At 47.2% G+C, this 17,228-nt stretch overlaps 1 protein-coding gene across 7 annotated transcripts in view; it reads left to right on the plus strand.

The window, feature by feature from the left end:
- ENTPD5 (ectonucleoside triphosphate diphosphohydrolase 5 (inactive)) overlaps positions 1–17,228 on the plus strand; it is a 786,147-nt gene that overhangs the window by 609,434 nt on the left and 159,485 nt on the right. For all 7 annotated transcript variants that reach the window (XM_069637650.1, XM_069637644.1, XM_069637649.1 and 4 more), the window contains one exon: positions 8,846–8,947. In XM_069637650.1, coding sequence (XP_069493751.1) covers positions 8,846–8,947 — 102 coding nt within the window. The remainder of the gene's footprint in view (positions 1–8,845; positions 8,948–17,228) is intronic.

The following is a 17,228-nucleotide window of genomic DNA, read 5'->3' on the forward strand; positions in this document are numbered from 1 at the left end:
AGGGGTCGATAGGCGCAGCAATCCTCTATTTGCTCTAGTTGTACTTCTGCCCCTGCCATAGACTTCTATTTCGAGTGCAGCTTTAATTGTTGATGGGGATTCAACATTGTCTCCTGTCTTTGGTCTTTCTACAGCTGCTCTGACTCCAATTTCTCCTTTATTACCACCACCACACTTCTGACAATTCATACCCTCGGATTGCTTAACAAGGCTGTCCCTTCCAGCCTCAGTGGCCATAAACAACATGTCTATTCTTTCGGGCATAATTTTGATTAGTGTCTTAATCTTCTCCCGTTCTTTCAGTATAGACATATTTTCTTGCCCTACGGGGCATCGTTAGGTGATATCTGTTGTTCACCTTGTTCCACCATTTCCATATCTCCGGTTAGTGGTTACCAGTGTAGTTTGGGTATTTGGTGTAGCCAGACTGCAGTGGAGAAGCCCTTATTGGATTTTTATTGGGGTCTTTTAAGGCTGGGTCTTGATCTTGGTCGGGAACACGGATACAGGTAAGTGCAAGCATGCCGCTTGCACTTAGACTTCTTGCTTGCATATGCAAATCCATGGTTTTGCTTTGGGGTTTTTTCACATGGTTTGCTTTTTGATTGGTAGAGTTATCAAACTGATTGAGGGTTTCTGCTGCCTTGATTGAATTTGATAAGAGGACGGTGTTTGGAGGAGGCAGGTGGGGCTCTTTAGATGGTATGTGCGCCTTAATCACCACCATGGTGCCCCCTTCGTCTCCCACTCCTGCGTTCCCAGGAGGACCTCCACCGCCTATTGGCAGTAAATAGTTCTTGCCCTCAATCTAATCAGGCATTTTGTCCACTTCGAAGCTGGCAAGAGTATCATGCCCATTTCTCCCCTTTGCGCCCCCGCCCATGCGACTGTTGTCATTTTTTATGCCCATACTGGTTACTGTGTCCTCCACTTGGTCAATACAGTCAAACCCCACAGAATCAATGACCCAGTTTGCCGATGCTCCATCTAGCACCCCTTGCTTCCCCTTCCAACCGGCTACCTCCAGGCCATCAATCTTTCAAGAAACCTTTCATTTCTTTGACAAGAATGTTTACTACATCGGTAGATTTTAAGATTTTGTAGGTTTTTTTTTTTTCTTGCCATCTATGGGCGAGATTGTCTTATTGGCCTTCCGTTTTACCATTTTTAGAAGAAGGGTTGAAGCAAATGCGTGGCGCTCAAAGGTAGTCCCCCCACAGTCGCTGTCACGCTGCTATAACACCAAGATGTTAGCTGTTACTATTTGGTTGTGCCTTATTTAAATTTCCCAGCCACTGGCTCTTTGCTTCCCTGCGATACATTAAATACCTGAGCCCTGTATCACTGGGTCTGCACAATTACCCATGTGCTTACTCGCGCTTGAGGTTTGAGATGTCTCAGGAGGAGAGCACAGGGGTCACACGTGGCAGAGCAGTGAGGTAAAGCACATACAGTATTTATTCATCTTCATATTGGCTCTCAAGCCTACAATGCGGGCACACTAAAAGCTTACTAGTGCAGGTGCAACAGCGTGGTTGACCGGGTTGACCTCACAGCTCCCGCAGCTTCTGTCGCTGCAGCAGGGACACACCACGGCTTACAATACACCACTCGCCACAGTACACTGCGACTCCCTGAATCCTCTGCAACCTCCAGCAGTCAAAAAAGCTAGAGGAAAGAACCTCTCAGCGTCAAGCCGAACCGTTTGCAGTACTCGGCAATCAGCGGCTGCTTCCGACACCCAACCGATTATGAAAGGCCAGTGAATGTTATATGGGGAGGGAGAGATGCAGGACCCTTGGGGGATGCTACATGGGATGGGGATAGGCGGGGCACAGGATGTGTCGAAGAAGACCCTCATAGATCTTCCTTCTAGGAAGGAGGAGACCCAGGTTGTTGCTTCCAGGGAGAAATTGCCGGCTGTTGTGAAGTGGTGGCTAGACCGAATAGTACATTTACTATTCGGCCGAATACCGAATAGTTGACCTAATTATTAGGCCGGGCCAAATAGTTACTGAACAGTAGATTACTACTGGAAATGTGTCAAGATATGCATAACAAGCCAAAACTGTTGGCTTTGCCAATGCTTGTTTTAACAGGACTTAAGTGAAGGACATGCTTATAAATAGGTCATAGTTGTAACTAAGTTTTGGAAGGGGAGAGCCCTTAAGGAGACATAATGGGCACTGCTAGTCGTGGAGAGAGCGCTGCTTTCAGTACAATTTGCCCCGGTTGTGTGCCCAGCAGAGCCCAGGTGCACAGTTTGATGGTCATGGGGTTTATGTCACACAATGCTAGCAGGTCGACTTACCTTCTGTCTTCCAGCAGATCCCCACATGCAGGTGTTCTTCTCCCCGAGTTCTGTGCCTTCTGAACTAACAAAGTAGAAATCCCAGACGGGGCGGACTGCTCCCGGCTGGTGGAGGTGCAAAATGAGGTACCCCCCTCGCCTGGGTGAAGTCTGTGCAGACGGTCTTCCTGGGTGTCTGGGTCTGGTTAACTTAATGAGCTGCGTGGGTAGCTCTCTACGCAGATCCCTGCGTTGTGCACCTGTCTGGGCACTGCTGGGTAGGTTGGAAGGGGCTGCTCCTGCAGCGAAATGGCCCCTGGTGCCATCATTTATGCTTGACCAACTTGAACTTTCCATTGAAAAAATTTGGATTGGTTGAATTGCTGTTGGATCACAGTAGAAAACTGGACTTTCTTTCTTTAACTTGGAGAGAGAGTATGAGCATCCAAACGAGTTACCAGTGAGCCTTCGGGCTGTAGGCATGCAGAAGTGGACTGTTTTTTTTAAAAGGTGGAGCCTCTGGCCCTGTCACTTTGGCCTGTATTGAAGGGACTCTGCAGTTTAAAAGATGCCATTACAATGCAACAGCTTCAGAGACCTCACCCCATGCCCCCCACAGTATGATCCCCTCTCCCCAGAGCCTCTCCTACATCAAATCAAGGCTTCTGTCAAGTTGAAAGTGTTGGGCCTTCAAAGGGGCTGCACATGAGAATATCAATCGCAAAAGAGTGAAGAGTCCACATGGCCCTGCTGGAAGTCGATCTTGCGAGTGCTTAACATGTTATCATCCCAGGCTTGAGCTTAGCAGAGTGTGCCACAATTGTGGCACAAGTCAATTTAAAGAACAAAAACTGAAGCACAATTGTGCACTTTCACACAATTTATGCACACTTATTGTTTCAGACGTACTGACTCGTACGTACCTGCTTCAAATCTCAAAAATACATGGAGCTAAATTGTTGCAAATTATTAGATTGTTCATGACACCCCGGTCATGTCTCCCCACATAATTGGGACTTGCTTTCCATAGCATATCGCTGTCCTGACCCACAGTGCTGCGGTTCACATCATGGAGCGAGATTGGTACCATCATGGGAGCAATGGCGGTGGGTGCTCAACCTCGCACAAGTCCCCAAGTGAGGCACCTTGCACTTTTGGGCAGGGTGCACGGCACCTGCCATGAAAGGATCCCCAGTCCTATCCTGCCTGCATCCCTGTTTGCACTTGCTCCGAACGGTATTGCCAAACAAAAATAAAAAAATATAAAATAAAATACCAGTGATATTACAAAGCTCTTATTGCCAGTTTCCTTGTGTCCACATTAACGGGAGAGGGGTTGAGTAATATAATTTTTACATAAAAAAGAAAAAAAAGTAATTCTTTGGCCGGAAGAGGGGTGTTTTCTACCTTAACCCTTCAGACAGTTGGGCCCAGTGTGTATTACACGTCAATGTTCGCATCTGATGTCCGGCGCTTTCATTGTGCCGCATGCCCCTTTGTTTAGTGAATGTGATGACCTAGTGTTCAGCCCCCTAAGGGATTGGGAGAATGCTGATTGCAGGGAATCTGGAATTCCTCCGAGCATGGTGGCTCTTGCTAAAAAAGGTCAGTAGGGCTGGTGCAGAGTAGGGGGTGTAGCTTTGGCTTCGAGTAAGCATTCCATTAGGTATTTTGCCGAATACCTAATTTTTAGCCGAATACTTACTTGAAGTCGAATTTCGGTACACCCCTAGTGGTGGCACAAGGTTTTGTGGTTCACGAGGTCAAAAGCAGCCGCTAGATTGAGGAGCATGAGGAGTGCTGGTTTTCCCTCATCTTTGAAGCTATCAAGCTGAGTTTTCTGGTCTAGCAGTGTAGATTCCGTTCCATGTCCTGGTTGGAAGCCTGACTGGCGCTTTCCCGGGATGTGGTTTGTTTCTAGGAAATGTTGTATTTGCATATAAGCACCCATATCCAAGATTTTGAGTAGGAAAGTGACTGCCGTGATGGGGCGGTAGTTGTTGGGTGCGACGGGTCGAGGGTGTTTTTTTTTATTTTTTTTGTTTTAGCAATGGGAGAACCCAGGATTCATTTAGGCAGGCTGGGACAAGGATCGTAGTGAAGGAGGCATCTATGACTCTTGTGATGACCGGGACTAAGGCTTCTGAGCAGTCTCTGATGATGGTGGCTGGGCAGATATCCCCTTTACATCTTGAGGGTTTAAGGCTTCTAAGAACCTTGGAGGTTTCGACTTCTGTGACTGTAGTGAAGTGAAAGGGTGGGGGTTGGAGATTCGTATTGGGGTGGTGTGAGCTGGTCGTTTTGATGGCAGCTTGTTTGCTGGCTATTTTCTGTTGTAAGAAAGTGAACTTTGCCCGCATAGCATTGTGGTTGTTTGAGCACCACTTCTCATCTTTCGTGATGGTTGTGGGAGGGCTGGATGGCATTTCCAATGCCCTAAGTATTTTGAAGATCTCTTGGGAATTTGAGATGGCATTAGTTCTTCTGGTGTGGTAAACAGCAGATTTGGTTGCCACGATGTCCTGTTTATTTTCTCTTTACAGAACATTGAAGGTGAGTTTGGTAGATTCGGTTGTTTTTTTTCTCCAGGTGGCTTCCGCCTGTTTGTGTTTCTGTAGGGCCTGGAGGTCTAAGGTAAACCAGGAATTGATGTGTCCTGTCGGTTTGGCCCTTCGTGGAGCTAGAGGGGCAACCAGGTTTACTGCGTTAGAGTGACTTTGTAGGAGTGGGGTTAGTAGAGTTGAGCTAGTGTCTTTGGTCAGTTGGCACTACGGAACCAGGTGGCTGGCATGGCCAGAGAGGGGCTGTAGATTGCTGCGTGGTCAGGGGGAAGGTGAAGGTCAGAATGTGGTGATCGGACCAGGGGGTGTTGGATAAGATATTGATCTGGCAGTTCAGGTCTGCTATCCAGTCTAAGATTGTATCCTTGTGTGTTGGGGCTGTCGCGCAGTGTTTGAAGCCTATGGCTGATAGAGCGGTTACCACTGCTGTGGCAACGTGGTCTGCCAGGTCGTTTAGACGAAGGTTGAGGTTCCCAAGAAGAATGGTTCTAGCGGTGGGTTTGATGTTTTCACACACTGTGTGGGTGAGGTTCTCATCGAAGGAGGCGGTAGGGCCTGGTGGGCGGTTTATAATATGGATAGTGATAGTCTGATGGGCACAAGGAAAGTTTGGCTGAGAGGATTTCCGTGTTCCCATCTATGGAGTTGTTAATGAGTCTGCATTTGAGGGAGTCTTTAAAAATGATAGCGACCCCACCCCCTGTGCCGTCTATACCTTTCCATTAAGTTTTACAATAGTTATGTTTTCTTTATTTGTATTAGAAATGTGACTTGATTGTGTTGTGTCTGGTTTCGTTGATTTTGCGCATATTTTTGTGATATGTTTGTAAAGTAAAACAATGCCAAACTATGCTATTGTCTAATAAAATAATTGATATTTAGTATAATTTACTAGTACAGGATATTAGTTACCACTAGTCACAATATTTGATCACTGCTGGTTGCCTGACATTTCTCATTCTGTGCTCAATTATACTGTTTTACTAAGTGTTCTGCTTACTAAGGATTTCCAATTGGGACAACCCTGTTTATGATACACGTCTTGGTTGCGATCCGGTCAACTTCCACCTGTTTAATGTGCCAGCGAAAAATGGAAGCGCTTTTGCAAGTGGTGCCCATGATACTTTGTTCCAAGAATCTCAACAATGAATACTTTTTAACTTTTTATTAGAAAAGAAATAGGTATTTGAAAAAGAATATAGAGATGGTCCCTGCAGCATATTTTGACCTCTAAGCAGCTTCCACCACCCTAACACATGCTTTCATATTCTCCACAATGCTTCTCAAATATAGAGTATTGCCAGGTTACCCCTTCCATCCAAAGCTATCCCTCACCCTAATAGGGTCCTAGAGGCTCTGTCCTTCTCCCTCAGGGAACTCCTAAGGGACCCCCTAGGTTGCTGGTTGTTCTGTCTATTTTTCTTTCAATGGTTAATTCCATGATTACTACTCACTCCCCTGTCCCCTCTATCTTTCCCCCTCCATCTCACTCTCGCGTGCCACACTCCTTCCAACACTGATTTTACTGGTGTCTCCCACTTCTCCCATCTGCACCCTCCAACTGACTGGTATCGCCCCTTTCCCAATGCTCTGCTTCCTTGTCTTACCGCTCTACCTTTTTCTCCCCTCACATTGTCTCCAATTCTTGTCACGCTCTCGGTCTTCACTCTCCCACCCCTAAAGCCCCCCCTTAGTCCCCCTGTATTTCTCTATCCGTCACTCCTCACTACCACCACTACACCTGCCTATTCTCACTTTCCTCATTTATTTATATATATATATATATATATATATATATATATATATATATATATATATATATATATATATATATATATATATATATATATATATATACATACAAACCAACTGTCTTTTTATAGCCCAGCTTCCCCTGTTGTCGAGTCCTCCTTAGCTTCCATTGCCCTTTACATAAGCTGATCTCCCTTAGCCAGTTTCTAGCTGAGCTAATCCCCTGGGAGCCCAGGTCTTCCCTGAAGTCTTTAAGAAGGTTCTGGCCCCAGCCCTTTTCAGTCTCCATTCTTGTTCAGACAGCCATGTGCTCAGACGGCTTCTTTTTCCTGGAATTATATCCAAGCTTTTGTAAGTAAGAGCTTTAAATTGGGTTTGTGGAGGATTTCTGGGTTTCCTCTATATTTCTGGAGTCTGTTTCCACTCAGTTCTTTTCTGATACTCCTCACCACCCCACCATTCGCTTGGGGTCCAACTGGGGTTGGTAGGTTTGGTGTCTTGTTCCTTTTGGTAAGAGAAAATTCAATTCCATATCTTCCCACGATTCCATTCCGCTGGGTCTGGTCTGCTTTTCCCCCATTGAGCCCAGGTGCAATCGTGCCATCTCAGCTGAAAGGGCATTATATATGTTCGACACCACGAGGGTGCTTCTCAACTTTGTCAATTGAGCGGCTGCCTCCAAGTGAACATACCAATTTTGTGGCCTTTCGTGTCTGAAATCAGTGGCAAGCACTTGTCAAGCAGATCACTTCCAGAAGGATTATATCCTACATCAAATTCTATCGTGAGGCGGCCAAAACAATGATGCCTTAATGCACATTCAACCAGAGGCAGGTTATACATGGCTGCATTCCGCGCCAGCATCATGAACAAGGACATCTATCAAGCTGAAACATAGAGGACAAAGCGCATATTCACAAGACACTTCTGCATGGAGGCCAATTCCTCAACGGCAGTGGATCAAATGGCGTTGCAGCATTAGTTTGGTTAGATGTTAGACTTTTTTCCTTTTAGATACTGCCTCTTCCATCATATCTCTTTATGTAGGCTGCTGTTTAATCTATTCTAATCATGCAAATCTTTAAGAGATCCAGTGCTGGAGAAAATAAAGTTACTTAACCTTTGGCAGAATTTGAAAGTGCTAGGAGCAGAGAGCTATTCAGCTCCTGCTTCTAGCCTAGGAGAGCCTGATTACCTTGGCACCAACAACAACCAGGAGCTACCTTTAGCTCCCCATGCCAACTGGTGTCATACAAACATAGCTAACTTACATTAACTTTGTGTATTTGGGAATGTTTATAAAGAAGCATTAGGATACATCTATTGCACATTTAAAGCACAGTACATCATATATAAAGGACACAAAGTTTACATGTGCATCGCATGAGACACTTATATTTGTGGTGCTCTATGTACTGGCTCCTGGTATCTTAGAGGTGGCTCCTTCCAACTGGGTGGTGCCAGATACCCAGGAACTGGCTAAGCCTGTGCTCATCAAATCTCAGTTTCGAACCATGCATGACCATAGTTCTCCAGTATTTGTATCTGCTATAGAATTGCAGGCTGCGGCCCACCTCTCAATTGATGAAGTACTGTTAATGCTCTATACAGTTTGTTAGAAATCTGAATATGGCTCCCTATGAGGGCCTTCTTCTAGCCACTTCAGTGAAAGGGATTCCATGGATTGAAATTAGGTGTGTGGCCTAGTAGCAACATGCATGCCGAGGATTCCTAGCATGAGCTTAAATTATTCTAAGCATGTGAATCTATGACAAATACCCATGCTGGAGAATTATAGTCACAGTTAAGTAACTTTTGTCTTCCAATTCGCTCCCCTGTTCACTTGTGGTGGCTTCCAGTTCCCACTCCGGTTCTCTTGTGCCTACCTCCCATCTCTCCCATGCTCCATCATGACTGCACCCCGTTCCATCTCCTGCTCACCTGTGCATGCCTCCCGGTTTCACATATGCTCTTAGGCCTGCCTCCTGTTCTCCCCGCTGATCTCTGGTGGTCCCTTCCCCACTGCTCACTTGTTGCTGCTTCACGTGTTCTATCCCCTGCTCATTTGTATTTCTTCTACTGGCCTGTTGGTGATTCCGGTTTCTCTTTCTCTAACCTCTAGTTATGTGGCTGCCTCCCTTGTGCACTCCATTACTGCCTTTGCCATAGCCACTCTGTTTTGTCATTGTTTCTCCTCTTTGTCTACCTTGTTTTCACTCTGTGCCTCCAATTCCCTTTGCAGATGTTCATGAACAGAGGCTGCACAGTTCTTGTCTGCCAGAGGCTCTGGAGGCAGAATGGACATTTGCTGGTGTGAATTACCGTTATGGCGGAAAGACTGATGGTAAAGTAAGCGGGAGCATCATAGGAGTAGGACCTGAGCTTTTTAGGTGTAGTAAAGTACAGTCGCTTGGGAATGCTCTGCATATGTGTGGTACATACATGAAAAATTGATAGCAGGAAAAGATAATGGCCATGGAAGTCTACTTGTTTTCCTGGCCTAGCAACACCTAAAGATCATACTTGAGCTTTAGGATTGCCCACCACAAAGTGACAGAAAATTCTTGCCTTCTGAGTGTCTCCTAGCACAGACAAGCTAATTTCCTATATATGGGTATTTTCCTGAAGGGTCTCAGCCCAATAACACAGTTGGGATGGTAACCCGCTGATGTGACAGGGAGAGTGTTGGCTAGTGATGGGTGCCGAAAGAAAGCTGGGATGTCTTTAGTATGATTGTACCCAAACTGAGGTATATCTTTAGTCCCGTTTGTGTGTATAGAGGTGCTTTAACAGAAGGGATTGGAAAATCAAGTGCAACATCAGGAACGTTCACACTGATGATTGTGTATTTCATGAAAGTGTAATAGAAATACTCATAAGAGACTATGAATTGATTGTTATGTGAATCACTGTTTGAGTTGCATGGTACAACTAGCCTCTCAGAAATGTTAAAGTTCATGTTGCTTGAAATCCAAAGTACAGTCCAATGATGGGGAAAATGTAAATGCAGCCATTAGGAGTAAGCCATCGCTGGGAGAAGACTGTCTGCAAACAGCACCGCCACCATGGAGCTAAAAGATTGACAGAACAGAGGAAGATCAAGCCATGAGAGGGTCACCCCACAGCACTACTATCAAGTCCTGGGGCATGATTTTCAAAGCATAAACATCAAGACTTAAAGCTGACAGCACGCAGCCCTATCATTGAGCTAAAGAAATGAAAGCCCACAACACAGCCTATAGCACTGACTGCACACAGCTGTTTGTAAAAACAAGGTGATTGGTTAACAGTGTTTTAATAGGGATCATATTAGAATTCTTAATTGCCTGATCCTTTCCGATCCACACATTTTTAAGTTAAAATAACTTGTCTTCACTGCCATGTGTTGGGAGTTGTAAAAAGAACCCAAACAAAAAGGACTTCCGTACATTTTACTTGTTGGAGTACTTAAGGTTATTGTGGTGATTGAATCACTAGAGTCACTTTTTAACCTTCCAGTTGAGACCAGGATGTTCCCAGGGGTGTCAAAAGTGTAAAAATGTGAGAAGTATATTCCAAAGCCATCCATAAAATAGAGAATATCAGTAGGTTGCTCATGGAAGACTTACAGAGGTGAGAGGGGAACTTTACAATATCCCTTCAGGTAGTGCTATGTTCATCGTAGCACCGCGAAGATCATTGAAGTGACATTTTGGATCATGTTTCTATCAGTCAAGAGTTTTTTTATAATAGTGATGGTCACTCTGGGTTCCTTACACTTAGTGTCTCTCAGCAACAACGTTCTTTTTACCTTCCACCACCCCGTGTATTTGCCTGCAGGAGATACCAGATAACTTTTAGCTTACAAGCCAACCATTGCCTGTCCCCTTAACGAACAGCTGCCATTTCGTCACTCGCCTGGGCGTTGGATGCATAGGGCAGATTAACGCAAGGGTAAATCATGTTTGGTTCTATTAGGAGCTGGAAAGTGCAGGGACCATTATGCCCCACACTCAAGGTATGACATATACTATGTGTTGCTCCTCAACCGCTCCAAAGCCCATTATCATCAACACACATCAACACACCACCCAAACACTGCACATTATTGCAGTAACATAGGCACCACACAAGAGCAACCTTCTCCAACTTCACTCATACCAACCCACCCATCATTCCCTACGAGAACCCAAAAGCTGATGTTCCTAAACGTCTGCTGAGCAATCTCCCATGCATTCCACATTAGACCTTCTCACCATCTATGACCTAGACAAACTCTTCACTGACACTTTACTGACCCCTGCCTCAATCCACATCATGCACGTCCTGACCCCTAAGAGCTACAGAATATAACCCAGAGACCAGTCCAAAGGAAGACTTGCCACCATCCACAAATCGTTGCTTGCACCAGGCTGTAACTTTCAACGTCATCTGAGCCTAACACATCCTTCATCAATGACTTCACCAGCCTAGTCACCATCATATCCTCACACATGCCAACATCTTCACCAGGGACTTCAGTCAACGCTTGCCACCAAGACCATGCACACGTCACTACTCAAACTATTGGACACACTGAAATTCACTCAACTCACAAGAAATAGAATAAAGAATATCCCAGAAGGAACTCATTGAAATAAACAGGTTGCAGTTGTCACAAGAGTAATAATTCTGCCATTCCATAAACAAGGGATCCAAATTATGAGGTGACTACATCATTTTGCCACAATTCAAAAACTATTTACTTCTGAATGTTGATAATAATAATAAAAATAGTATCCCATTTACAATACAACGCAAGTTGTAAAGGATTTGAACCTTTTCACAAACAGCGCATGTTTTCCATTCTTTTCATAACCTACTAATCAGAATTAAAAGCCTGAGTAATCAAGTATTAACAAACAGTTGCTCAATCTATGGACATTTCAGCGTACAAACACTGTAGCATCCTTCAAGGTGACATCCTGTTCAGATGCCCTCTTGACTGCCTTAATCCTCTCTATACTCCCCTCAACCTGCAAACCTAAATGTATCCCTCACTCGGGAAACCTTCATCGCCACCCTCAAAATTAAACAAACCTTCCCTTTGCTCAAAAAGTCTACAGTGCACTCTGACTATAACAAGAGGAGTCTGCGCTGAGTCCTTCTTGTCCGACACATTTCCCTTGCTGGGAGATGAAGGGGTTAACTGTTGGAGCCTGGAGGAGGAGTTGCCCTTTCAAAAGGGCTTGCACATGCGGAGTCCGCGCTGTGTCCTTCTTGTCCGACACATTTCCCTTACTGGGAGATGAAGGGGTTAACTGTTGGAGCCTAGAGGAGGAGTTGCTCTTTCAAAAGGGTTTGCACAAGCGGAGCATGCGGAGTCCGCACCGAGTCCTTCTTGTCCTTCCTGCTCCGACATGCAGCGTGTGAACACTGGGAAAACACTTAATGGGATAACGCTGTAAAAACAAAAGCCTCACGTCTCACGGGAGTTGCTTTTTGCTTGCCAAGAAAGAAGAGCGAATTTTACTGTGGCAGCCACAGTCGTTAGGACTCCTCTTTAACTCCATTTCACATCTACTCTACGAACAGGCAGAGGGTGGGGGGGAGAGTCGGACTCTGGCAGCTCCTTAAGCTGCCGGGCGTTCCCCACCCTCTGCTTTGCTTTTGTCACACTTTGCCCTGTGTTTACATTGCGGCATGGGTGTGGAAACTGTGAAAGTGGATCTTGACGTTCTGCACTACAGGGGTCATTCGAAACAATATCATTATTCTCCTCTCTGCTTAGCAGTGTCTGAGTTTGGGAGCTCACTGACTTGACATTTGCAGTTTACAAACCGTTCGCAATCGTGTTGACATCTGTTGACATTTGGGGGGCTGCGAAGTAGCTTCTCCCCCCTCCTCTCGGAGAAGGTTGTGTAGGGGGTTGCGAGTCAAGTGGCACAGCGAGTAGAGCGCTCGCTTTGACATCCGTGCAGAGCCTGCTAACGCAGGTTTGAATCCCGGCCGGGTCAAACTCAGCCTTTCATCCTTCCGAGGTCGATAAATGAGCACCACACACCGTGGGTAATAATAAGCAGCGCTCAGATACCTGAGGGTTCGTAGTGCTATATAAATGCCAAATTATTATTATTATTAATCTCTCCCCCTCCTCCTTTCTTCTTTTTTTTGCCCACATTGACTTTTTGCAACTGCTAACTAGAACTGGCTAAAAGTATATGAACTTCAGTGACTTTTTACCCTGCACATTTCAACACCTTAGCATTTTAGTATTATAGTGTATATCTATTGTGTCTGGCAAACTGTTGTACTTAAAATTGTTCGGTGTAGGGCTTTTTGGTAGCCTATTAGGCTCGGCTGGGCAATTGTTAGTCATTGACAGCCGTGGGAGGCGTTTATTTACTGATTTTTAGATTTTTTCTCTTTATGTTCCACTGTTCCTATTTTTATGTGTTTTTATCTGGTAGATGTTTTTTGTGTGGTTGGTAGCTCACATTGTGAGCCAACAGGTTGATTTTTACCCTGAAGCCAAAGCCCAATCTTGCCTTCCTAGATTCGAATAATGGGGAAAAGAAAAGCTGGAGATGAAGGGAGATCTGCAGGGGGGTAGAGGCCCGGGGAGGGGGGCGAAAAAACCCAAAAATGTTAAAACTGTAAAAACAGGCAAAGCCGGAAAAACCCCGGTGGTCACCACATCCTCACAAAAATCCCTTGATTCCTATATGGATGTGATGGCTAACAAAATTGTCAGCTGCATGAATGCTGCTGAGCGTGTCTCTAGAGAGGCCGCCCCGCTTTTAGAGGACCTTTGTCAAGGTAATAATGGGGCTATCGGCCCCGAACACTTGCAACTAGAGAAGAGGTTGGGGGGGAGGAGGGGAGGGTTATTGGGGGACAGAGGGTAGGTCGGGAGTATGATCAGGAACTAATCTCGATGGGTATCCCGAGGGTGAGTAGCCCAACACTTGAGGTGCATGATAGTCTGCCTCTGGACTTCTCGATAGCATGTGAGGGTGACTAGGAGTGGCTGGAAGCCAATCTCGACGAAAAACTTAAACCTTTACAGGTAATATTGCAATCCCTAAGTGGACTGAAGGAGGGGGTCCTAAACACATTAGCTATTATGGATGACTCCAGAAGAACCATCTCATTGAAGCTGGGTGATCTGGCCAAAGGAAGGTCGGATGGGGTGGTTGAAGGTAGGCCTTGTGCCATGTGTGAGCTAAAAAAGGGGGGCCGCCCCTTGAGCTGTGATAGGGCAGTAGAAGAGCAGGGTCAGCAGCAAACACCGGTAGCAGCGATAGTGGATGTGGAAGAAGGCCCTATAGCTATAAAGGTGGAGAGGGGGCCTAATTCCAATGTTGAGTCGGACAAAACCTTGAAAGCCACAGTACCACTACAAGGGGTAGGGGATCAGACAATCCTAAACCTTCCGCCTGAGGCGGTCCCATATGTGGGGATAATTACTGGTTTGCCTGCTCTACCAAAGGGTGGATATGAATCGGCCCTCTCCCTAATTAACAAGGCTTCGCATTGGCTTAACACCAACCTGATGGGGGCCAGAAGAGTGGGCTGGGTTGGCAACAGGCCTAAAAATCTGCAAGGAGACTGTGTAGTGGTGACCTTTTCGGATGTAATGATGACCATTCACCTCTTAAATTCTAATCTAACTCGAGGACTTAAGCCTAATGGAAGCCAACTATATAGTAAGCTTCTTCCCCTGAACTATTTTTACATGAGCGTAGGGGGGCGGGGGACATGGGGTCAGTCCCATGGGAGTAGGGCCAGGGAGGAAGACAAGGGGAAAGGAAATCTCACTCTGCTGGGCACACTCTTGATGCTCTGATCTCTTCTGACCTTCCCCTCTCCGTCCCTCTCTCCACTCCTCTCTCCTGGAGTGATCACTTTCTCCTATCCTCCCACCTCACCCTCCCTACCCCACAGGCAAAGCCACCCTCTTCACTGCCACCCACCTTCTCGGTCATCCGACCCATGAAGCGTGTGTCAGTTGAGGCTTTCGCTGCTACCTTCTCGCCCCCCCCCCCCTGCCCCCTCGGCTGACTCCCACCCTGACACAGCCCTCTCCATGCTCCACTCTGCTATATCTGTTACTCTTGATATCCTTGCCCCCGTCATGAGAATCCGCCTGAAGCCCAAAGCCAAATGTAACTCCTGGTATGACTCGGATCTCGTCACCCTAAAACGCAAGTGCAGGGTTGCAGAGAGGAAATGGCGTGCTTCATGTTCATCCTCTGACAAACTGGCCTGCCGCCTGCTCCAAAGGCAGTACCGGCTCTCCGTTCTCACCAAGAAGAGAGCCCTTATCCAAGCCCGCATCTCTGCGGCATCAAACAACTCCGCGGAACTCTTTAAAATCTGCAAGGAGCTGGCCAACCCTGTTGCAGTCTCTACCTCTCCTGTCCCCTCCCAGGCCCTCTGCACTGCACTGGCCTCTCACTTCATCTCTAAAACTCAGGACATCCTGTCCTCGCTCTCCTCCTTTCACCTCCCTCCCTCCCTACCCGGCCCTTCCTCTGGCCCTTCTGCGGTCACCCCTCCTCCCTCTTTCTCTGCCTTTCCACCTTTCTCTGCTGACGAGGTTTCCAGACAAGTCCGATCAATGAAAGTCTCGTCTAAACAGGTTCACCCCTGTTCCTCCAAAACTATCAAGGACCACATCGACTCCCTGGCTCCTGCCCTGGCTGACTTTTGCAACCACTCCTTCGCCTCTGGAGTCTTCCCTTCCCCCCTCAAGCACTCCCTTGTGCACCCTCTTCTCAAGAAACCCTCTTCCGACCCCTCCTGCCCGGCTAACTATCGCCCTATCTCCATCACTCCCTTCCTGGGCAAGCTCCTGGAGAAACTGGCCATCTCCCAGCTTAACCTCCATTCTGAATCTGTTGGTAGTCTTCACGACCATCAATCTGGCTTCAGATCTGCCAGAAGCACGGAAACTGCTCTCCTGAACATCCGTGAAGACCTGCTCTTGAACCTCGATTCCAGCACTCCGTGTGTTCTTATTCTGCTCGATCTCTCCTCTGCCTTGGACACTGTCAACCATGCCATCCTGCTCAACCGTCTCCGGGAAAACCTGGGTATCACTGGTCAGGCTCTGGCGTGGCGGACCTCTTTCCTTTCAAATCGACCCTCCCAGGTCCAACTGGGGTCCTTCCTCTCCGACATCTTTTTCTCCACCTGTGGTGTCCCCCAGGGATCTAATCTCTCTCCCTGGCTGTTCAACCAGTATCTGGCACTCCTTGCCCACCGCATCGCCGCTCTCTGCCCTAATTTCCAGTGCTATGCGGACGATACCCAGCTCATTTTCAGGCTACCCTCAGCCTCCCCCCTCTCCTTCCCTCATCTCTGACTGTCTGTCTGCTATCCAAGAATGGTGTGCCGCCAATGACTTCTGCCTAAATGCCAGTAAGACTGAGATTCTACTCATCGGTACTCCCACTCCCTCCTTCCCTGCAGCTCTCTGGCCTGCCTCCCTTGGCCCCCTCCCTGCTCCTACCTGCAAGGCAAAAAACCTTGGGGTCATCTTCGACTCCACACTCTCCTTCTCTTCTCATATTTCTGACGTCGCCAAGAGGTCACACTACCAGCTGCACCTCCTCAGAGGTATTCTTCCCTTCCTCTCCTTCCCCCAGAAGCTCACTGTCTCCCGAGCCCTGGTTCTCTCGAAGCTGGACTACTGTAACAGCCTCTATCTTAATCTGCCTGCCTCCACTCTCCGCCCTCTGCAACTCATCCAGAACAGAACTGCGAGACTTGTCCTTGGCCTCAAGCCCAGGGACCGTATCTCTCCAGGACTGAAATCTCTACACTGGCTCCCAGTGGCTGCGAGGATAAAGTTCAAAACCCTCTGCATTGTCCACAAGGCCTTCTGGGGCCTGGGTCCTAAATACCTTCAACTCTCTCTTCCCAAATATCTTCCTTCCCGAGCCCTTCGCTCATCCGCCTCCAACTCCCTCAGGGTTAGCCGCTTCTCGAAGCAACGAGCTGGGGGTAGATCTCTCTCCGTGGCAGGGGCCTCCTTCTGGAACAGCCTTCCTGCCTCCCTGAAACTTGAGGAGAACCATCTCCGGTTCCGGAAGCACCTCAAAACCTTCCTCTTTGCTTCTGCTTTCTCTCTCCCTCTCCCCTGCTGAACAGCTAATTCTTCACTGAAACTGCACTGATCCTGCAACTGGACCACTCTAAACGGCCTCAGTCCTGGGTCCAGCCACTCTCCACTTGCACTGATGCCCTGGAACCCCTCTGCACTGCGGGACTGTCTCTGTATCCCTACAGCCCCCCCCCCCTTCCCCAGCACTTATCTTCTGCACTTATCTTGCACTTGCCACCAGCTGGCCCTATTTATTTATTACTTTACGCCACTTACCTTGTACTGCATTTCCCCCCCCTCCCCTTCCCCTTGCACTTTCCCCCTTCCTCACCCCTGCACTTGCGCGATCTGAATGACACCTGGCCTAGTAGGATCGTTTGTCTCCCCTTGTTCCTCCCCTCCCTGCCTCGTCGCGCCTTGAAACACCTGTGTATAGGCGCGTTACAAATATCATATCATATCATATCCATCCCTTAGCTTGCCCGGAACCAGACTGTCAGATAGTGGGTGGTTGGAGTATGATACCATATAAGAGAGGGAATCCTACTGACAAAGT

This window comes from Ambystoma mexicanum, chromosome 14 (assembly GCF_040938575.1).
Source record: "Ambystoma mexicanum isolate Mex_15411 chromosome 14, UKY_AmexF1_1, whole genome shotgun sequence".
NCBI classification, from domain to species: Eukaryota; Metazoa; Chordata; class Amphibia; order Caudata; family Ambystomatidae; genus Ambystoma; species Ambystoma mexicanum.